Source organism: Pelophylax lessonae (assembly GCF_965119305.1).
Source record: "Pelophylax lessonae genome assembly, chromosome: 8".
Taxonomy (NCBI): domain Eukaryota; kingdom Metazoa; phylum Chordata; class Amphibia; order Anura; family Ranidae; genus Pelophylax; species Pelophylax lessonae.
Genome location: NC_138775.1, coordinates 250,081,467 through 250,104,816, shown reverse-complemented (window position 1 = coordinate 250,104,816; position 23,350 = coordinate 250,081,467). Strand labels below are relative to the sequence as shown.

Below are 23,350 nucleotides of genomic sequence, written 5' to 3'. Positions count from 1 at the left end.
CAAGAAGAACCCCCCTGATGCAGGGAAACCACCCCCGTCCGAAGGGATTCCATTCTGAACTTCTTCACCCACACAAAACAGTTCAGTGCCCTGAGGTCCAGAACTGGACGCACCTTGGCTTCCTTCCTGGGGACTGTAAACAGGAGTAAAAACCCCTTGAAAACATTCTGAAGTCAGAACCATCACCCTACAAAGTAAAAGGTCTTGCACCGCCCCAAAAAGAGCCTGTAAGCGGACTGGGGAAAGTCGCACGTTGAAAGGAAGAACCTTACCGGAGGTAAGAACGAAACTCGATCTTGCAGCAGGACCTAATGACCTCATGGACCCACCTGACTTGTAACCGGGGAGTCCTCGGGTCCGGAAACCAACGAAAATGTCCCCACACCCCAGATACGGTTGAGGGCGCACCTTTATGCTGAAGAGGCCTTGTCCGTGGGTCTGGAGAAGCCCGCTCTCGACTTGGCAGACCAAATTCGCTTAGATCCTCCAGAGAGGCCCCGAAGGGCTCCGATCCCTAATCAGTCGACCCTGAGGGACGAAAAAAACTTTGAGGCGAGAAGGAGGGCCCATGTCTACGACGAGGGTCCTTGCCCTTAGTAGCCTGCAGAAGAAAGGTACTCTTCCCCCTGTGAGACCTTTAATGATGTCATCCAGGGTAGCACCAAACAGGCGATCTCCTTGAAAGGCAAGATCAGTCAAGGCCTTTTTAGAAGTCTTGTCTGCAGACCAGCATTTGAGCCAAAATACATGCCAAAGGACCACTGCCGAAACAGAGAGCCGAGCCACTAGGGGAGCTGCATCCAAAGAGACATCATAGATAAATTGCAGCCCCTGGACCAGCTGGTACGTCAGCTCAGCAAAGGCAGGGGGGAGCTACTCCCTCTCCAGGTCATGGCGCAAAAGCCTAGCCCATTCGGTCAGAGACTGCGACACCAAGGCAATGGTAAATATCGGCTTCAGTACCGAACCAGCCAGGGTGTACATATTGCGGGCCACAGCCTCCGCCTTCCTGTCAGCCAGGTCCCTTAAGGCCAGGACTCTTACACAGGAATCATGGTTGCCTTGCTTAATCTGGAAACCGGAGGGTCCACCACCGGTGGAACAGTCCACTTCTTTAGAAGGGATTCCTCATAGGAGGTATCACCTAGCAAAATCGCTTAACCTAGCAAATTCGCTTGGGGACCTCAAGGGGACGCTTTGGTCGCCCCCACTATTTAGTGACAATTCTGTCAAAATAGGAGGGGATTGGGGGAGATAGAGCCCACAGGAACCACCAGACCGATGAGGGGGTGGTTCCTGAGGGAAACCCAGGAATGTCCGACCGTCCCATGGAGGGGCCACGTCCACCCCAAAACCTCTAGGAGGAGAGGGGGGGGGGGGGGGACAGTAGCTTGCATACCAGGAACCAGGCGGGCACCGCTCCAGACAGAGAACCTCATCTCCATCAAAATGGGGGGCTGTTGGCCAGGAGCAACACTGCGAGACTCGGTCATATGCGACCTCGTGGGGAGTTTAACTCGCAGGCCAGCCCCAGTCCATTTGGGCTATGTGGCAGCCGACCTAGCGCTCACTGAGGTCTGCCCGCACTCGCTGGCCAGACTGGGGTGACCACCGTAACTAGATTATCAAGCCCGTCGCCCAGTCTGGCAGTTGATTGTAGATCTCACAGGAAAAAGTTGATCTCACAGGAAAAAGTTCTATCTAAAATTGCAAGGACCAGAGATCCCAGCAAAGAATTAGGTCCAGACTAGGCAGGAAAAAAAAAAAAAGGAGTACCTAGTAGCAGACAGAGGGAGTGAGAGGAAGTATACCCCCTAGGACTGCCCATAGGCGTAGCCACATTTTCTCTGCCTTTTGTCCTACTCCTGTAGGGGGCAGTATAACCCAATGGCTATAAAGATCAGGAGCTGTGTCCGTCAATGAACAAAAGAGAAATAGGGTTTTTGAGGTGCAACATACAACAAACAGTAATTTTGTAAAAACTGAATTTTTTTGGTACAAAAATATAAAAGGGGTGCAAACATTAATAAAGCTTAAAAACATTGCGCGGTTATATTTTTGAGTGGAAGGAGATGCCCCCACAGTGGGCACCAGTAGGTAATCATGTCTTTTCTACCAAAAATTACAATGCCTTTTGGCTAGCTATTGATCCACTGTCCACTATAATATTAGTACAGCTTCAGCCCAAAAATTCCCATTCTTTTATATACACTGACCAATAATAGGGGCAAAGGGAAGAGGTTGTTACCTGTGCTGACAGCAATGCTCACACTGGTCTTCCGCACTGGCTCAGAGCTCCCAGTCTCCGTGGTCACAGATTCTGCAGTTTTCTTGGAGCGGGAAGATTTGGAATCACCCTGAAAAGCCTGGGCTTCAAGCAACCGCTGGATCTGCAAAGAAAACAAGTTTCCCATTACACATCCTTAATACATTTTTTTTTTTTGCTAGAAAGGAAACTTTTGGAAAATGCATGAATGCCTTACTGCTGACCTTGTGAAAATACTAGCTGCCTTTCTCTCATGCCTCGACAGTGATTCAAAGGGCTAATACAAGAGCATCACAATATTACTAAATATAAAATTAGATCTGCCCAAAAGGGAGGTGCCACAACCCTTAGAATGAGAAAGAAGGAAAATTGGGTGGGACTTTTAAATTTGGTTGGAATAAGCATGCTAGTCTCGGCCAGTATCACGAGAGTTAAATTAAATGCAAAAGACGCAAATAAGGCAAAGAGGCTACAGGAAAAAGAACCGATAAACTAATAAAGTATTTTTCTTCATACTTGTGCAAGTTTATCATAATACACAAAGCCCATAGAGTTCTTTAATGATTGTTCATTGCTTGCTATATATTTTATATAGAATATTTTTTATCCTTTTTTGTTCTTTCTTGTAGCCTGGTTTGCATTCTTTGCATTTAATTTAAAGCGGTAGTAAAGCCCACTGTGTTTTTTTACCTACAGGTAAGCCTATAAAGGCGGCTTACCTGTAGGTAAACTGACTATCTACTAGCCGTGCACTGTTTAGGAGATATCACTGGTGCATACGCTCTGAAGGTCCAGAATACCTTGCCGAAACTTCAGAGCTTTGTGCCGGAGCCTAGGGCTCCTGCGCACATGTACGATGTCATCGCGGCTCTGGGCAATCACACAGCCGGAGCGCACGAACCTGGAAAAAAGACTGGGGGGGGGTGAAGATATCAGCCCTCTCAGTAGTGACAGCGCGCGCCGTAGGAGGGAGGGACTTTGTTCTAAGGTATTTGATAATGTGCTAGTATGACGCATACTAGCACATTATGCAACTGCCTTACAGGTTTTTTTTTTTTTTTTTTAGCCAGCTGCGGTTTACAACTGCTTTCACGCTCGCTGTGAGACTAGCATGCTTATTCCAACCAAATAGTCTATGCACGAATCTGTGCTATATGATGGTATAAAGACTTTTGTAATTGTTTTGGTATTTTTGACTATCACGTATTGTTATTCAATTTATCCATATTTACATTGTACAGGCATACCCAGCTTTTAAGTACACAATGGGACCAGAGCATGTATGTAAAACGAAAATGTACTTAAAGTGAAGCAATACCTTTTTTTCATTTCCTAGGCAAGCTAGCTGGCCACAAATAGGATATGTTGTAGTCCTGGGTCCCCTCACATTGCTCCCTAAGTTTGGTATCCCTGTCACATATCGTTTGGGAGTAGTGCCATGTCAAGATGACCAAGATTTCCCATAGACGCCAATGTTAAAAACTGGGAGTAATGCCATGCCAAGCTGACCAGGCTGTGTCCGTACTCGCAAGTGTACGTAAAGTGAGTGTACTTAAAACGGGGTATGCCTGTAGTGCTTCATCGTGAAGAGGATGTTGGGTTCTATTGCTAGTCAAAAAGTGCATTGTTTAATTTTAATATTTTAAATGTCTTTTCCGTATCATAGACTTAATATTTTATCTTTTGTATAAATAAAATATTTGTTTTTAATAAATTACTGTGTTCGTGCCCTTAAAGTGCCACCCAATTCTCCTTCTGTAGCTCATTGTATCAGAATACCTGCCAAAGAACTAGCATTTTTAAAACAAGCTTCCTTTACACTCTCTCTCTCATGTTAAAAAGTGGTTTACAGATTCAAGCTCATCCAAGGAGGAAAAACCAAGAGCAGTGTGAAGTCCAAACCAGTATCTGAAATGAGCCATAGAGAGAAGCCTGTGATAATCGATCCATGGATTTGTCAATCTTGAGCTGCTTAATGCCCAAAACCAGGCACAAGAAAAAAAAAAGAAGACACCCTTGCAGTGGAACCTCTTTCCACTGCTAGGGTTAAATGCTTGTTAAAAGGCAAAAAGCACCATACTACCTGTCCTACCTACCCCAATCCTTAAACACTTGCCTGGCTCCTATAACAGCTCCAGAACTGCTCCCCTTCACTTTCTTGTCTCACAGAAGACACTGAGGGCAGCGTAGCAATAGGCTCCTGCTGCTGTTAGCCAAACTCCTGGGATGGGGAGAAGGGGGTGTGGCTTACTGGTGCTGTGTGTTTATGGTTGCTCACAGCTCGGCAAAGGAGCGCTCATGCACAGGTGCCTCCTAAGTACCCGGCTTGCTAAGGAGGCACCTGGAGGAAGGAGAATCTGACAGCACTGGCAGAGGACTCCAAGAAGAGGGGGGTAAGGAACCTTTCTGTGCAAAATTGTTGTGCAGAGTAGGCAAGCATGATCTCTATAAAAAAAAAAAAAAAAAAAAAAAAAAAAAAAAAAGTAATAATTAATCGCTCCAGCAGGCTCCTAAGGCACTCCTCATTACATACAATGCAAAACTGATAGTCCTATATTGTATGCTGAGGGACCGCCCACAACTCAATGCATTGAAAAAGAAAAGAGATGCAAGCAGGGACTATGGTCAAAGTAAGCCTCTTACTCTACCCCCCCAGTTACCGAGCATTTAACCCTTCAGGTACTGAAGCCAGGATAAGGGATAGTCCTGGTAACTTGGTCCTCAACTGACAAGCCAAAACACATCCTAAAAAGGTTTGCAGTAACCACTTACTCATGTTGGTCTGTCAGTCTGTACCTGATCCATGATATTCTAGGCTGAATTCTGCTTTACCTTTTGACACTACCTGCAATGTCCGAGGTTCTCGGGAGCACAAAGCTGTTTCCACCTCCCTAGCCCAATGTCGGCGCAGCTGAAATCCATTGCCTCGGAAGCCTATTGTGATCTCAAATCGCTCCCTGTGACAGAGGCAAGTTAACACCTTCTGCCCCAATCAAGGTAGAATTTACAAAAAGTATTAAAGAGCTGCTCCCAGGGATATGCCTTGCATCTATAGATTTACAAAGCCTCAATTCATTCTTTGAAGCTATTTTAGCTTTGACATAATATCAGACAAAGGTAACCTTAGTGGGTGTGATTTAATCATACAGGAGACCTCCAATCCTGATTAACAGATAAAAAATGCAAGGAACCTGATCCATACACCCAAAGGGTGATAGGGTACTGGTACCTAAAGATAAAATGAGGGATATGTTGAGGAGGGCTCCTGATGGGTGAGCATAAGACAATCACTTCACATATTGAAAAAATATAATTTATTTAATTTAATAAGTCATCAATATAAAATGAACAAACAGTTAAAAGAGAAAGAACATTTTTCATGGTGCATTCAATACAACAGTCCAGATAAGTCTCACATGCGCCCTGGGACAGTTTGACGCGTTTCGCCCTTGAGTGGGCTTTTTCAAAGACCATAGACAGTCCCGGGTGGACACATTAAAAAAAAGAGAAACTGAGGATAGTTGCTGGCAACCAGGAGGTTCCACAAACGGCCTGATGCACAACTCGGCCACGGTTCTTCAGCCTCCGTCCGTGTGTGGCGGTGGGGTGTCCTGGCTCGGCCGGTCGTGTAGACAAGCCTAACCGAGTTACCCTACTCAGGGGAAAACTCAATCCATTATTGGGCAGCCCTCTCCCCTGAGGTTATAAATTTTGATCACCCCCAAATCAAGGGGCGGGGCTCGACACCCCATCTTTTGGGACAACTCTTCTTGGCCCATTGGGGCCGGAAGTACCCAGTCTGTACCTCTTTGAACACGGGTGTGGAGTTGTGCATCGGGCCGTTTGTGGAACCTCCTGGTCACCAGCAACTATCCTCAGTTTCTGTTTTTTAATGTGTCCACCCGGGACTGTCTATGGTCTTTGAAAAAGCCCACTCAAGGGCGAAACGCGTCAGACTGTCCCAGGGCGCATGTGAGACTTATCTGGACTGTTGTATTGAATGCACCATGGAAAATGTTCTCTCTCTTTTAACTGTTTGTTCATTTTATATTGATGACTTATTAAATTAAATAAATGATATTTTTTCAATATGTGAAGCGATTGTCACCCATCAGGAGCCCTCCTCAACATATCCATTTTATCTTTAGGTACCAGTACCCTATCACCCTTTGGGTGTATGGATCAGGTTCCTTGCATTTTTTAGCTTTGACATAATTAAAGGAGCTATAACAAAAGAACCTACAAAGTGCTACTCTGTGCAGATTACTGCAGTGTCACAAGAGTGACCGCTCTGTAATTGCTGGGTCTGCTTTGGCTACAACAAAGATGGCAGTGCCCAGTGGCAGATTTATGTGAATTCATGATTAGGTGAATATCTACCACTGTGCAGGCAATTATGGGTATGGCAATTACATTAACCACTTGCACTTGAACAACGGGCACTTTCACCCCCTTCCTGCCCAGGCCAACTTTCAGCGCGGTTGCACTTTAAATGACAACTGCGTGGTCATGCAACACTGTACCTATATTACATTTTTATGATTTTTTTTGAGACAGAGCTCTTTTGGTGGTATTTAAATGACTGCTGTTTTTTTTTTTCTTTTGCAAAACAAGCGGAAAAAAAAAAAAAAAATCTTACTTTGTTATACAACAATGTGAATAAGTAATTAAGTAATTCTTTTTTTCTTCACTGATGTGCGCTGATGAGGCTGCACTGACTATTCGTGCCCTGATTACCAGTGTAAATGTCCCCTATAACTGGAAAGCCGGTTATCAACTTTGCTTTCCTCAGACACTGACAGCACTAAGGAAAGGAAATGTCGATAACCGGCATTCGTATACATGTGGTCAGCTGTAAGTGGACACAGCTGATAACATAGAATAGAGCCTCATCCTTGGCTCTTTACCCTGAACAGTGATGCGCTGTGTCAGAGGGACTGCACGATGTGAAGGACGTCATATGACATCCAGTCAGGATGGTAAAGCCACAGCCCGGCCATCATTCTGCTATAGGCCTGACGAGAAGGTGTTAATACTCGTGGCTGCATTGAGGACAATGTCTCTTTAAGAAGCGGTTTTAATGATAGGTTACAGCCATAGAATTGGTCTTTATGACCGCACTTTCCAACAACCAACCTCTGCACATCTCATTTCAGATCCAGGTTAAACCTTCAATATATAGTGGATACTATCAATTGTATTGGGAAGGATTATAATGTTGAATGTAAAGTGCATGTAGCAGTCTAATCTGCTACATGCACATTATAATAATTTACCAGCTCACATACTCTTCACAAACCTGAGCTTGCAGAAGCTTCAGCTGCTTGTCTTGATCTGTTAATAGCCGGTAAGCCTCTGCAGACAATCCCAACATGCCACTAGGTCCAGGAATTGTAGGAGGTGCCATGACCATGCATGGGTTTGAGCTGCAAGAATTTACAGGCAAGGAGTCTCTTCTGCCAGTAGGGTTGGCACCATCTACTGGAGTAGCACAACCCACCGTTCGGCCACAGTTCATTAACACAGGGCTGCAACAAGTATTCGGACATGGCATATTCTGATAAAACGGCATAACATTTCCAGGTGGTCCTGATGGGCTCTCCAGGCCCTGATGACTGATATGACTCAGAGCTGGCCAGGAATTATGTGAATGGCAAGGAACAGGACTAATGCCAACACAACCACTGCAGATATTAGTTTGATGGTGACAAGTAGCAAAATTCTGCGATGGCTTTTGGGCATCAGAAAATGGCTTTGTCTGAAGGGGAAAGGTTGCATTGTGGTTGGGAGAGTGAGGCAAGGACGACCGTCTAGAATAAGGTGAAGATGTTAGTGGTGGTTGCTCTTGACAGGATCCACTGATGCTGCATCTTAGGTCAAGTTCAGATGAGCCTTTGACCTGGTGTACGGATGAGTCTGGGGATGAACCAGTTCGAGGTGTGGAAAGAGAGGAGGAAGAAGTGGAGGATGATGTGGAGTTTCTTCTACTCTGGCCATTGCTGTGGAAATGTGTTTTGTCACCTGTAGAGGACTTTCCCCTGGACAGTCTTGTTGTTGAGGGTTTGGAAGCTTTGACAGGAACAGCTACAGGTTTTACCATAGATTCCTTCCTATATAAATCATTATGGGGATAAGAAGTAGTAATAAACTGGTTATTTACAACTTTTGGCGTCGAGGACAAAGGAGGAATCTTTTTATTGCCCATCTCTGAAGGTTTTGGTTCTACAACACTTCCGAACACCAAAGAGAGTTCAGGTACCGATGGGTGGATTCTAGTCACCTGTATAGAAAACATTAGAAATGTTTGAATATTTCATTCTGGGCAGCCAAAAGATTTTAGTCTATTACACAAAACAGTTTATGCAACAATTTTTAAGCCGTCACAGAAAAATAGATATTTCGCAGACTTAACACAGAAGAGGTTTCAAATAAACATGGTATAGTGAAGATAGGAAATACAAGTAAATTATCATCTAGAAACTGAAAAGAAACAGAAAACACCCCACAAAAATTGCAGCCATTCTTAATAAGTTACCCCTTATTCACAGACATTTCAACAGACTTCAGTAAACAGTGTCACCTAGTGGTCAGGGAAATCATATAAAGCTTATAGAAAAAAATGAAACCACCAAAAACAGAGACCTCTCAGGGTCATCGCGCCTGCGGCTTAAACCCAGCCAGGGCCTTGATCAATCCACAGAAAGATAGGCAAATCCCACCGAGCACAGGCAGTACTAGCGTAAAATCGGCAAGCAGCATGCAATCACAGAAGCAGACCTCCTCTGCACTCAAACTCAGCTCAGGATGACCCACTCATTTTCGTTCCCCAACATCACCGCGCATCTGCGATCCTGGAAGGACGGATGTTTGTGTATGGCCAGCCAGTCATTTGTTCCTACATACGTTGATGCTATTCTCACTGTAAGTGTATCCTTTTATATCACTATTAAAGTTCTGTACGATAATACACTAAGGTGAGCTTTTATGTCTTTTGGGGAACGACAAATGAGTGGGACATCCTGAGCCGAGTTTGAGTTCAGAGGTCGTCTGCATCTGTGATTGCATGCTGCTTGCCGATTCTACGTTAGTGCTGCCTGTGCTCGGTGGGATTTGCCCATCTTTCTGTGGATGGATCAAGGCCCTGGCTGGGTTTAAGCCACAGGTGTGTTGACCCCGAGAGGTCTCTAAGTTAGTAAGGAGGCAATCTTTATGGTGGAGGATACATTTCACTTCGGGTGTTATTCTCATGGGACAGAGCCTGATTTATCACAGTTGGACTTAACCAAAAACTTTGTTATTTTCACTATTTTTGCACTGGTGTAACTTACCTGGATGGATTTTATTTTTAGAATGGTTTTTTACATTGAATGCATGGTTCATAGATGCATTTAATGTATGTTAGCGCAGCTCAGATTTTTTTTTTTGTATATGTTTATTGTGTGTCACAGTTTAGTTGCTGCTTTTGGAAATTGGATAAAAATTAGCAGTTTCCTCCTTTTTTCTACCAAAAACATATACAAAAACCTTTAGGCCTCCTCTACATGGATGGGCAGGCATGAACAGTGGCGAAAGACAGAGTATTGCTGCAGCTAGGCTGACAGGTGGCTGCAGACAGTACAAAACAAAGACAGGTGCCGAAATTGTCCATAGCTCACCGCATAGATCTGTGCATTGCGCTGCTACCTGCAGTTCGGAACAGATGTCCAACCCTGGATGTACACAGATGCATCCAAGGACAGGTATCTGTCCCTAACTGCTTGATGTGTGGATACATACGAAAAACAATAGAAATCTTTGTCTCCAGTAAGCCTGTTATTTGCTTTGTACAGGCTGAGTGGCCACAGTGGTCTGCAACCACCTGTTAGCCCAGCTGCAATACAGTACGCTGTCTCTTGCCACTGTCCATTCGTGAAGGAGGCCTTAGGACGATATCTAATGGACGATTCTGCAACTGGTGACATATTGTCTAGGTAAGGGAAGCACAGATCCCAATAGTTGCTAGCCTGGAAGGCTTCAAAATTTCACTCATAAGCAAAAGCGAAGCAAGAGATACTTCACAGGAAAAAGGTAAATAGCCTGTTAGCGACACTATTGCTAGCGAGTTGTCGCCAATGGCAGGATTGCTCGCCTGTCAAGACCCTAATATGCCAAAATAGTTAATAAATATTGTTCACTTATGTGAGCTTAACGTTTATTTTCATTGTCAATCAGGCAGGAAATCTTATTTGATAAATTATTCAGGACATACCAGTTCATGGAGTGTTTAAAACCCGCAAAATATGTCAAAGTATTTCTAAACGAAGTCATTGTTAAGCAAATTATAGGACAACCGCACAATTGGTTCAGTTCTCATTTAATTATTGCCCTACGCTCCTCGGAGCAGCCTGCCTGGTAGAGAAGGGGGGGGGGGGTGACCACCTTGCTTGGTCCCTTTTCACTTGCATCCTATTCTTTCCTATAAATGACCTATGCTCTGCTAGGGAATAGTTTTCTTTTAAAATTTTACTTGTGTTGTGTGAAGTCTATTTTAATGTAGTTTTTTTTTTTTAACCATTAAACCCAGAGGGCTGAACGAAAGAAAACGGAGGAGGTCGCTGTACTAACTAGCGATGTTAGTATAGCAACCTCCCATACTGTGCTATTGTGTTCTGACAGAGGGACTGCCTCCCCCACCAGAACACACCAGTCAATGCTTGAAGCCATTAGCTGCATGGGCTGATCGGATGCCAATCGGCTGCTGGTTTTCCAGCATGCTCAGTTGACAGTGAGACCAGCTTCTGTCAGACAAGAAGCTGTACATCTGCAAAAAGCCAACCAGTTGCTCCCAAACTGACTGTTTTCGGCCTGTGTGTAGCTAGCTTTATGCTTACCAGAACTTTTCTTTATCAAAGTCAGGTGACAGAAAAAGGAAGACACATTGTTTTCTTTTTGATTATTTAGGCACCTAGTCTTTGCTATACTTCTAGCAGTTTTATGCTAATAATATACGTTTATTTTCCTTCCATTCCAAAACTGTTTTATAACCTACCTGCTGAAATGAAGGATGAGGGTGAGGCGAAGGCCTAGGGGAGAAATCCTCATCTTCTACTCCAGAATCGTGGTCACTTACGGATAACTTAGTGGGAGATGCATGCTGTTTATTTCTGGAAAAGCATATTAGGTAACCATATAAATTTTTGGGATAAACATTAAAAACAAGACCAGCTTTCAAACACATTTTACACATGCCATGGTAAAGAAATGGGAGCCATGGTATTGGTGTCATGCGGTCATCTGTGCTGCCATGTCATGTGTGTATTGAAGGAAACTTACACAGCTTCACAAACGGTCTTGGAAACTTCACTAAGCAGGTATGCTTCAGAATTCTGACTCTCCGTAGTGAGCTCAAATGACAAGGGTGAGTGTTTAGAAGATTCCACATTCTGAAATAAAACACAAGCTTCATAAATACTGCACAACACAGATTACAGGAAGGAATAAGATAGCAGTAGAAACTCACTTTGAAAAGATGTAAAGATTCTTCACAGGTCAGCAACTGGTAACCAAGAGGATCGTGGCCGATGCATGGAATACACTCATAGAACTCAGGCTCCTTGTGAGTCAATGAATAGAGAATGATGAGGAAACTACCAGACTCTGAAAGCACCCTGGAAAGATAGGTAGACATAGGGAGTTATATTTCCACATTATAAAATTTCTGTTTATATTAAAACTAAAAGGAAGAAACTTATCTGCATGAAACAAATCTCTCAAGTTTGCTTGTGCTTCTGCTTTTTGAATTATAGACCTAGAACAAATATGCACAAAGTCCTCCTGACAACCCCTATGTCACTACTGTGATCTGCAGTGACTACGGATTGGTGGGAGGAACCACAGCAGACAGTGAGGGACATGATACTTGACACAGAGGTGTCAGATAGTATTGGCTCATAGAGCTTTGCAAGAGGGAAGTCTCAACAATCTGGCTGGGTAGGAGTAAACCTGCTTCTTTCAGAGTAATCCTCTTAATTTTTTTACCCCGACAAGGTTTCTTTATGAAATACTCCTGACATGTTTTAACCAATGGCAGCAGGAAGAATTCCATTAGAGTATTCTACTAAAACGTATCCAGTCTGCTTGAGTTGCAGGATAAAAGGTTCCAATTACTTAAAAAGGAGCTCCGGTCTAATTTTTAAAAATCAAAAAGCAGCTACAAAAATTGTTGCTGCTGACTTTTAACAGATACTCACCTGTCCCAGGATCCAGTGTGGTCCTCACCCGAACTCCTTGTTCCACCAGTCTTAGGTCCCTGGCAACGGCATCTTAAAGTGTTACTAAACCCAGGAGCCTGCATTTACTATGTTATCTCCCACAGTACACAGAACATGGAAATGCAATTATATTAATAAATATAAACTGCTAAATATCTTCTTTTTTAACAGTATATAGCAATATTGGGACTTTTATCAGTTCCTCGTAAAGCTTGTAGGAGTTGTTATACTGCACTGAGCTGTCTCATCAGGATCCATGACTCCTGACCCTCTGTCTGGACAATGCCGATTGGCCCTGTGCTGATGGATCTCTTGCACTCTCCCAAAAGAAAAAAAAAAAAAAACCCCTCTCTAGCAAATACACAAACTGAGCATGTGCAGAGTGACTCCAAAGGCTTGGTCTTATCCAGACGTGTTCTGGAGTCAGTGGAAGAGGAGGATCTGTGCATACAGGATCAAACAGCCTTTTTACACAATGCAGAGAATTATTCCCTTAGGTTCCACAGTGAGTATACCAAGCATGCTTTACTGCATATACAGACTGATTTTACTTTTGTGGGTTTAGTACCACTAACTGTGGGCACCCAGCTGTGACAGCTTGCAGCTTCACAGCTGGGTGCCCACTGCATATTGTGAATGGTCCCGCAGTCATATAGGACCTCTGACATGTCCCAAAAGAATGCAGAGAGGGGAGGAGAACGTCAGCTCGGATCACCTAAGCGATCTGAGTGGAAATGGGAGCAGGTACTCATCACAACCAGTTATCTGCTTCCCATTTGTGTGAAGCTCCACTTTAGGTTTTATGCTCCTGTATTTCTCCTGCCTATGGCAGGCTCACAGCCTAAGATCAGCACATCATTGATTAGAGCGAGCTCTGACACTGGGAGGCTGCATAGAAATCAGACAGACATGAAGCAGGATAAGAAGTTTAATGTAGCGCTCTCGGGGGTAGATGGTTGTGTCAGTGACACTAAAGTACATCCAGAATTTACACTTTACACCATCTAAGGGCATGTGTTTTTGTTTGCTTAAAGTGCATTTTGCACTCCTATACAAGAGTAACTACAAAAACTTACCTAAAACAGTTCAAATGCAGGCCAGAAGGAGGTCATTTATTGAAGTCCGAATCATCTCAGAAGCATCCTGCACAGATGCCATTGACACAGGCCCTAATATGCTTTAAAACAGGATGACATGCGAGGTCCTACTAATCAGGATTATTCCAAAGCAGCATTGAATAATCAAATGGCTTCTTTATAGTTTAATTTAAGACAAGCTGTCTTAAATTGTGTTTTGTTTTTAGGTATCTCAGGGGAATCCACATCTCCTTAGAAAAGCTCTTAAAGCTGAATTTGAGTGTTTTTTTTAAAAGCTTCCATTGGGACACTTATATGCAGACTAGTACCATGCTTTTTGTGCTTGCCCCAAGATAAAACAATTTTGCTATGCCACCCTGAACCTAGTTAAAGTGGAGTTCCACCCTATTTTTATACTTACCTCCATCTTCTCGCTCCGGGTCACCTGAAAAAGAAATGGATAATCGCATATTTTTTTATTTTTTTACTTACCTCGTAGCGAAGAAAAAATACTTACCTTACTTCCTTCTTCCTCCTTCCTCGGCCGCGGCCCGTCGTCACTTCCTGGCTCTGCAATGATTCCTGGGAGCTGAACGTCATAGCTCCCAGGAATCATTGCGCCTGCACCGGCCCCGACGTCAGTTCCGGGTCGCGCGCGTCATCCCCTTCTAAACAGCTTCTGGGCATGCCCAGAAGCTGTAGAGGGATGACGCGCGCGACCCGGAAGTGACGTCGGGGCCGGCGCAGAGCATCGTGGGACCAAAGAAGGCGGAAGAAGACGCCGAAGGGGGTCTCGCTGGCTTCAAACTGCCCACATCTGAGATGGCAGCGCTGGACAAGACGTTTGCAAGGTAAGTATTTGTCTTAACAGGTAAGTGCAACCCGGGACAGATCAGAGGCTAGCCATTGTGGAATGTACTAGCCCTGACTGTCCCGGGGGTATTAAAAAAAAAAAAAAAAAAAAAAAAATCCAGGGTGGAACTCCGCTTTAAATACTTAACACCAACACCTAAACTTTCTGTAAAGCTGAACTTCTCTGTAATTAAATGATTAAAGGCTGTAAACAACTCATCTCTTTTGCAGCTAAAAAGCCCATTTTCATAGGTGGATATATTCTGAGGGAGGAAGAGCTTCACAGTAACAGGACATTGCATGTTTCTTTTGCCAAAAGACTATTCCCTCTTTCTCCTAGAAATTGTTTTGCTGCCTATGGTGCACACTTCCACTATCTGTAAGATGCTCAGACTGGAGTCAGGTGGTGAGAATGTAATTGCAACACACAGGAGTTACATGATCAGTGGCTGCCCAATGTCAAAAGATAGAACACGCCAGACAAGGGAAGAGTCTGAGCCTGGATCTACCTGCCCTGGAGGAGAGCAAACTAGGAGTATAACTGGAATAATACGACTAGTGAAATAAGTAAGCTGTGCATACTTCAAAGAGAATCCCCCCACCAGCTATCCGGTGAGTTTCGTTTTAAATAAGTACTGCTTTATTACATGATCGTTACATTTTAACTACATTATTCCAGCACACTTCCCTCATCAGTCATAGATTAAACACACACAAATAATTTTTCACCATGCGGAAAATCACAAAATTCACAGATCAATGGTCAAAAAGTCCAATTTTTTTGGCATTTGGAAAGATGCTTTGTGCAATAAACATCAGACTAACTTAGTTTCCAAGGCCATGTATAAATGTCAGTGGGCACCTTAAGCCTGCAAACATACAAAGAAGGCATTAAGCAGCACTTACCGTTCCTTAATTGATGAGCTGAACAGGTAGCGCAGACAGCTGGCCCAAACCTGTGGACTATGGATGTGTGTTATCCCGCTCAACCAACTGTTTAGAGGAAACACAGTAAAGGATCAGTAACTCAAGAGATATATATATACACACATACATACATACATACATATACATATATATATATATATATATATATATATATATATATATATATATATATATATATATATATATATATATATATACACACACATATATATATATATATATACACACATACATACATACATACATACATATACACACACACACATATATTCATACACACACACACGTGTGTACGTGTGTGTGTGTGTGTGTGTGTGTGTGTATATAATTTTTTTTTTTTTTTTTTTTTGTGTGTGTGTCAGGCTTGGGCAAAGTCATTCAAGGTGAATAAGAGCAATGAAATCCTTCAAAGAAAGCCTGCAGAATAAATAGGAGTTTTTTTATATTTACAATGACATGGCTGACATCATTGTTGAATTGAAGTGTTTTGTTTTGGCAAGGCAACTGGACAATGATCCTCCCTTTTCCTTACTAATAGAGAACCCCAAAATTTCTTAAACTATCATTCAGGACCCAAAATGAGTCCATGACATAGCAAACTTTATGCTTCAAATCTGAGCAATATCCTATAAATAAAGCAATGAATGCATTTGTTTCTACAGGATGAAAAAATGTAATCAATGTTCTGCCCATGCCACCATCAATCTTCACAAATATTGAATTTAACTAATAAAGAACTGACCACACAGATATGTATGGTGGAATAGAGTGGTCACAAGGAAGGTGGTGGGAATCACCCAGACAAGGTCATGTGGTGAGGAGACCATTAGTCTCATTTGTTGAAAAGAAAAATAAATCATTTACTTCTTTTAGACCAGAGAAATAATGGAGTGCCTGCAATGGGTTATATAGTCTTTGGTGTGCGTTTATGGCTGAGTTTTCTCTCAGTTCATTTCTCGGCAGTTCTCAGAGGAAAATTATCTTTTCTGGCACCCAGTTTATGAAGCGGAGAACTTCAGTTCTCACAGGGTGTACACAGGAGATGTTTTTTTCTCTGAAAACGGCCCAGATCTGTGTAAAAGTGAATGGGCTGCCTGTAATCTCGTGAGACGTAGCGAGATTAAAGTACCAGAAAAAAAAAAAAAAAAAATCACTGAAAACACTCTGGTGCCCATTTATTAAGCAGCATTAAATTACCACTGCTGAGCACAGGGGCATTCTCAGACGAGAGCCACACCTCGTTAATAAAATAAATTCGTCCCCCTACACAAAATGATTATAATGGCAGGGTGACATGTTTACTGTCTTAGGGGGTCTGATCAAAGAAGAAGGAAGTCAAAGTTCCTTCTTCCCCTTCAGTTCTCTGGGGATTCTGTCTTCTCTCCCCAATTCTCCACCTCTGGGCTGGTGAATCCGGGAGTGTGAATTTTGGCACAGATCACCAGTGAAGTGCAGAGATCACAGCTTCATAAACTGGCCGTTTCTGTGTCAGTCAATGACAGATTCTCCGTGTGTGGAGATGATCAGCAAAGAACATGTTCTCCCCCGATCATCTCTGTTTCATAAACCAATAATGATCTGAGATGAGCTGCGAGCAGCAGGATCGCTGCTCATCTTGGATCTTGGTTTCATAAATAGACACCTTTATTTGTTATTGCTGACATTTTGGCAATAATTCTCTTCTTTGGTCCCAGCACAGAAAAAAAAAAATAAATAAATAAATCTTATTTAGATGTTCAAATTCAAAGTTTAAGAGCCCCTGTCCTAAAGGCTAGATTCACCTAAATAAAAAATAAATAAATAAAAAACAGGCATACGTTCCTGCAGAACATTATTACCGGTCTTCTTACAGGAGTCTGCAAAGCATTGCACCCACAATCAATGGATCGCAGGTGCAGCTGAAGCCACTTCCTTTTGCTATCTGCCAGAACCATAGTATGACTTTCAATTAGAAAGCTGGAGGAAGTATCAGTGTGCTGAATACGCCTAAGCCTGGGTTCACACTTGTGCAGTATGGGACACCGCATGTGATTTGCACAGGAAATCGCACCACATGCCTATGCAAATCACATGTGATGTCTGTGCGGTGTCATTTGGGCCATTCATTTTGTATGACTCAAACCGCACCGCATCAAAATGGTGCAGGACCTTTTTTTCTTGCCGCACCTAAATCAGATCACATGAGTGTTTACAGCGATGCAATCCGATTCTAGCAATTGCAGTGCGTTTTGCAAGCTGTTTCAGGGTGTGGTTAATTTAGCATTGACACCCACAGCAGATCGAATGAATGCCATGTGATTTCAATGCAGTGCGGGAAACACACAGAATTCGCTGCATTTCCTGCATCACATCAGTGTGAACCTAGGCTAAAAAGGTGAACATAGCCGTTAAAAACACAAATCTCGAAAATAGTTATAGTAATAAAAACTCACATGCCGACAAGTGGAAGTGTATAAGCCTTTGGATCAGACTCTAGGACTAGAAGCAGTTTCCGAGTTTGGTCCATCGTCAAATATCTATTTAAGGAGAAGAAAAACATTTTTTTTTTTTTTTAATATATAAAAAAGGACTATTAAAAAAGGAGCTATATACTTTTTTTTTTTTGTAAAAACACACACAACCACCACAAATGTTAAAATTATGTGGGATTTTATCTTTATTGACTTTTCCCTACGGATGCCCTGGTTTCTTCAGATTTTTATATATATATATATATATATATATATATATATATATATATATATATATATATATATATATATATATATATAAAAAGCACAAACACACGTAGGTTAATTTACTTTCTTTGAAACAAGCTCTTCCAAATGTATAAAATGATTTAGGAATATTAAAATGCCGGTCAAAATAAGATTAAGGACAGTTGTAAAGCAGTAAGAGCTAATTAATAGAATACGCACATTTACTTTTCCCCACCACATTATGAAGTCATTGATATAACTGGTAAAGGATTCTTAGATAACCTTTTGCTATCAATTTTTTTTTTTTATGGCTTACACAAATACATCTGCAAATATATAATTTTATGGCTAAATAAGTCCATTACATTCTAGCAAGATGAACATATAATAAAAGACCCTCCATGTTTAAAACTGAAACCGTGCCATGCAAGTACTATAAAATACGTCCCTTTAAAAGTTTGTTTGCTATAGCACTTGCTGCAGATGCATTCAATTTAGACTACATCGAGTGTTTGCCAAATAGAAACAAACAGACGCTTTAAAAAACACTTTGTCGCCGCAGTCAAAAGGACAAGCATTTGTAGAGACACACAAGTATTATTTAGATTTTTTATTAAAGAACACTCAGAATAAAGAAGCTTACCCGCATTTGTGTGTTCCTTGAAGCTGTGCAATATTATTGTGACTGCTCAGGTTCCTGGCTAGGGCCGTGGGTATAATTGGGACAGGCTTTATGGGAGTACTTTCAAATGAATTCGCTACCGTGACAGCCGCCCAGCGAAGATCAAAGTGAAGATTGTCCATGTTCTCCGAGTAAGTGATATGAGCTCTCACAGTGAGCAATTTGGAAAGATCCAAGGCTTCTTTGCAGTGGAGATGGCTCTGCAGACCCTTAAAACAAAAAATATGAGAACTGCTTTTTCATCTGCAAAACAATACAATTAAAGTCTGACGGCGGTAATTTCCAGCTCCTTCCTCCTACTTGACATTCTGAAAAGACTAGATCTGCTTTGTACATGGAATGTAGAGACGCAAGAAGAGAAGGGGAGAAAATGTCCCTCAAGAAGACAAACAGAAAATCACCATAATAACTCAGTAAATATATTCATAAGACATGTATTGTTCCATAGGGGACGCATGAGGATTTTTCCCTACAGAGCATATTAACTGAAAATCAGTGTATTTCTAAGCAGAGATGATCACCAAGAGTTGGAAAAATTAGCAATTTATCACCAAGATAAAAAAAAAAAAAAAAAATTACACTTTTAATATGAATGGGAATATTATCCCGCTGGGGGCACTGACATGCTCAAATTCCCAGCATTTAAAATGACAGCCTGGAGTCGCTGTGTAAATACAATTAAAAAAAATAAAAATAAATAAATGAAAAGAAAAAAAAAAAGAAAAAAAAAAACAGCCGTTTGGCACAGTGTTTAACCCCTTCATGACAAAAGGTAAAATAAAACGCCTGAATACAGGTTTTTAACTTTGACATGCATTAGTAAAACTGTAACTATTATTGCAACTACTCTGTGTATCCAGGTGAATTATCCTTTGCTTTTTTTAAAGACAAATTGGGTTTTCCTTTGGTGGTAAATAATAATGGATAGCTCCTGATTTTTATTTTTATTTTTAACTATTGCAGGAAAATTGGCACAAAAATAGTAAAAAAAAAAAATAAAAAATAATGGTTTTAACATTTAGCTGTATATTTTTTACTATGACAGTAATCCCCCCGCTCCATCGCGGTTCAGTTTTTGCAGTCCCGGTATATTGCGGTTTTTTTTGTAATGTTATTTTACTATACAAATCATTAAAAATGAAATATTTTTGTGTTTTCCATAGCTCTTGCTATGTCTCTCAGTATCTTTTAGGTGTTTAAATGAGTTTCTATTGTTTTAAAAGTGTGTTTAAAAGACCCTAAAATGCTTTTACACGTACAGTGACAGTAAAAAAATCATGCCTACAATGCATTTTAATAGGGTTTTTCTATTTCGCAGATTTTCACTTTTCGCGGCTGGGTCCGGAACGTAACCCCCGCAATGGAGGGGGGTTTACTGTATAAACCAGGCCTCGACAAAACCCGGGCGCCAGGTCGCATTTGCGACTAGAATTAGCGACCTGGCGCCTGGGGTGCCCTGCAGAAGGTGTCCTGTCATTTTTGCACGAACTTCCGCGCACGGAGTGCACGGACTTCCGGGCCATCCGAAAATTGAGGCCCCGGCTTTTCGGCCTACTTGAGATGAGAGGCTTCCAATGGGGAACTGGCGCCCCTCTTGTGGTGGCCGGGAGTAATGACTGTTGTAATTACTGTTTCCACTGCCTGATTGTTCACAATGCATTACCATCTCCCTGTCCAGTTAGTTACCTTTGACAGGGAGTGTGGTTCTTTATTATTAATTTAATTTATTTTTTTAAATGTAAAAACTAAATATTTTTTTCTTTTTAATTATTAAAAAAATATATATATTTTCTTCCCAATTATTAAAAAAAAATCATATATATATTATATATATATATATATATATATATATATATATATATATACACACACACACAAAAAAAAAAAAATATATATATATATATATATATATATATATATATATATATATATAATAATTTTTTTTTTTTTTTTTCCCCTCATCGCCATGCCACAGCCGAAGGCCCCTTTCACACGGGCTGTCTGATCAGGTCCGCCTGTCAGTTTTTCAGGCAGACCTGATCGGACCCTTCATTCTCCTCTATGGAGCAGTAATCTGCCGCCATCTGACCTGGTCCTCCAAAAGCAGACGGATGGTGGTTCTATTTTCTATACATCCTGCGGATCGGATCAGATGGCATCGGATGGAAAGAGACAGACAGTCTGTTTTCATCCAATTGCGCTAGAGGAGAGTGGGGTTCTAGTCGTATTTATGTGTAAATTTAGTATCCGTTTTATTAAATAAAGCTTGGTTGTTAGTTTAAAAAAAAAAAAAAAAAAAACTGGCTCCTAACTTTTTTAGCTGGCTCCTAGATTTCAGGAAAAATTGTCAAGCCCTGGTATAACCAAACTACATAAAACCAATTCCCCTGCTCCTGATGATCACAGCAACATCTCGTGTATGTCATTTGGTGTTTGACTCATCGACGGGCTCAGAAACAACCATACTAATTTTGTCTTTTTGTCCTACATAAAAAACACACCGACACCAAAGCTCCAGTCACACCTGAGCGTAGTAATTTACTATTTTTTTTTTTTAAAGCATTTTTGCAGCTTTTCACAAGCTTTTTTTAAAGCGTATTACAAGCAGTTTACAGCTTTAGGCATTTTTGTTTAGCCAATAAAGAAAGCACAAGGGGGAGGAGAGAGAGGAAATTAGGGGTGGAGAGCTGCTATTTGAGCAGAAAACGCTTGTTAAAAAAAAAAAAAACACTCAAATCAGGCATTTTTGTTGAAGTCTATGGAGCCAAGACTGCTTGTAATCTGATAAATAGAAGCTCATGTAGCTTTTTCAGTGACATGCGTTTTACTTCAAGCAACAGAACGCTCACATGTGAACAGGGGGCCATTGAAATGAATGGGATTTAGCTTGTTGAAAGTTTTAGAGCTACAAGTAGAAAATCGCTCAGGTGTGAACGGGGGCCTAAAATAAAAAAATTAGATTTAGAATTTAAAAATTAAAAATGTATTTTTCTTTATCCTACCCAAAATACACAGACCCGGCATGAGAATCACCTTTGACCCCAACCTAAGCACTGGACCTTGTTTAAACACTGATCTAGCTATTTTATTTTTACACACACACACACTTTTTCTTTGTTTACAATTGTATTCCCTTAGCAAGGGGAGAGAAAAAAAAAAATGTATCTTTTTTTTCCATTAAGAGGACAAAAAAAAGAAAAAACCACCACACACACACAGGGCCATCTTACTGAATGGGCAAGCTGGGCAGTTGCCCAGAGGCCCAACTTGCCTGGGGGGCCCCAGCTGCCCAGCGACCAAGCCCCAGCCAAGCATTAGTCCCAATTCCCATGTGCATCCCGCCACCAAACTTAGAAGATGGGAAGCGCCTGTGGCCCCGTCAGGCTACTTGGGCAGTGGAGGGGAAGCCCACAACTGCAGGAATGCCTATCTGCCTCCACAGGTACAGGCACACACAGGACAGTAGAGTCTGACTCCCATCCGTGTGTTCACTGGACCCAGCCGCCGAACTGGGAAGCTGTCATTAGCCTGGCACTGCTGTACCAATAAATATCGCCTTATCGATAATTTGCATTTTCATTCTTGTGGGTGATTGTGTAGGCGGGGCCCCAGGGCACTGCATTGCCTGGGCCCTTTAATGCTCTTAAGATGGCACTGCACACACACACACACACACCACAGTGATTGATCACTGATAACCAATCTATAGGTGATCGGTCCGGGCCTCACAGTCCGGATTGTTAGTACAAGACCTGCACACTGTTGATGACAGCTCGCTCTGTGCTGGGGGCCTCAGAGAGATACAAACTAACAATTTTACTTATGTATTTAAGGCCAAGTTCACCCTAATCTGTTCTAGCTACCTCATTCATCCCCCTAGTATTTTACTGATGATTTTTCTAAGCATTAATATTTTAAAATCTCATTTTATTTGTTTTGTTAATTTTTGTGTTGCATTAAACAAGTACAAAATTAACAAAATAAAGTCTCAATTATAAAAAAATCTTTGCAATGGCTTGTACCAGAATCATTTAGTGTCATTTTAAACAGGACAAAACACAAAAAAAATGTATTCCATTTATCTTTAATACACTTTTTTTTTTTTATCTTAGCGAACGATGATTAAAGCATTAAATCAATTTTTTTTTTTTTTTTTTTGTCGATGGATTGCATAAAAATCATACAAGTTTGTCAAGACAATATCACCAAAAGAAAGCATTTCAAAGTAGTTGAAAGTCAGATTTCAGAGCCTGTGTTGTGGACTGGGCATGAGTGTGTGGGGAACGAACCTGAGTGCTGGGACCTGTCATCTTAGGCAGGAGAAGCGAGCCCAATTGGGGGGGGGGGGGGGGAAGCAGCTTGAAAAAAGTAAGGATTATTTTCCAAATGGAGGACTGCATGTTAATGTACTAGGAAGTTGTGATGCATAGGGATTTTTATTTTTTTTTTGCACATTTCAAAATTTGAAAATGAACTAACCCTTTTACTGCTTTTTAAAAAAATATGTAAAATGGTTTAAAGCGGAGTTCCGGGCAGAGAAACGTTTTTTTGTTGAACATACCCCCGGGACAGTCAGG

At 41.7% G+C, this 23,350-nt stretch overlaps 1 protein-coding gene across 1 annotated transcript in view; it reads right to left on the bottom strand.

Annotated features, from left to right (window-relative positions):
- STIL (STIL centriolar assembly protein) overlaps positions 1 to 23,350 on the bottom strand; it is a 75,721-nt gene that overhangs the window by 31,145 nt on the left and 21,226 nt on the right. The window contains exons 6-13 of the mRNA XM_082264925.1: positions 18,735 to 18,982; positions 17,825 to 17,908; positions 15,351 to 15,437; positions 11,766 to 11,913; positions 11,579 to 11,688; positions 11,295 to 11,409; positions 7,566 to 8,546; positions 2,249 to 2,390 (exon numbers count right to left, since the gene is read on the bottom strand). Coding sequence (XP_082121051.1) covers positions 2,249 to 2,390; positions 7,566 to 8,546; positions 11,295 to 11,409; positions 11,579 to 11,688; positions 11,766 to 11,913; positions 15,351 to 15,437; positions 17,825 to 17,908; positions 18,735 to 18,982 — 1,915 coding nt within the window. The remainder of the gene's footprint in view (positions 1 to 2,248; positions 2,391 to 7,565; positions 8,547 to 11,294; positions 11,410 to 11,578; positions 11,689 to 11,765; positions 11,914 to 15,350; positions 15,438 to 17,824; positions 17,909 to 18,734; positions 18,983 to 23,350) is intronic.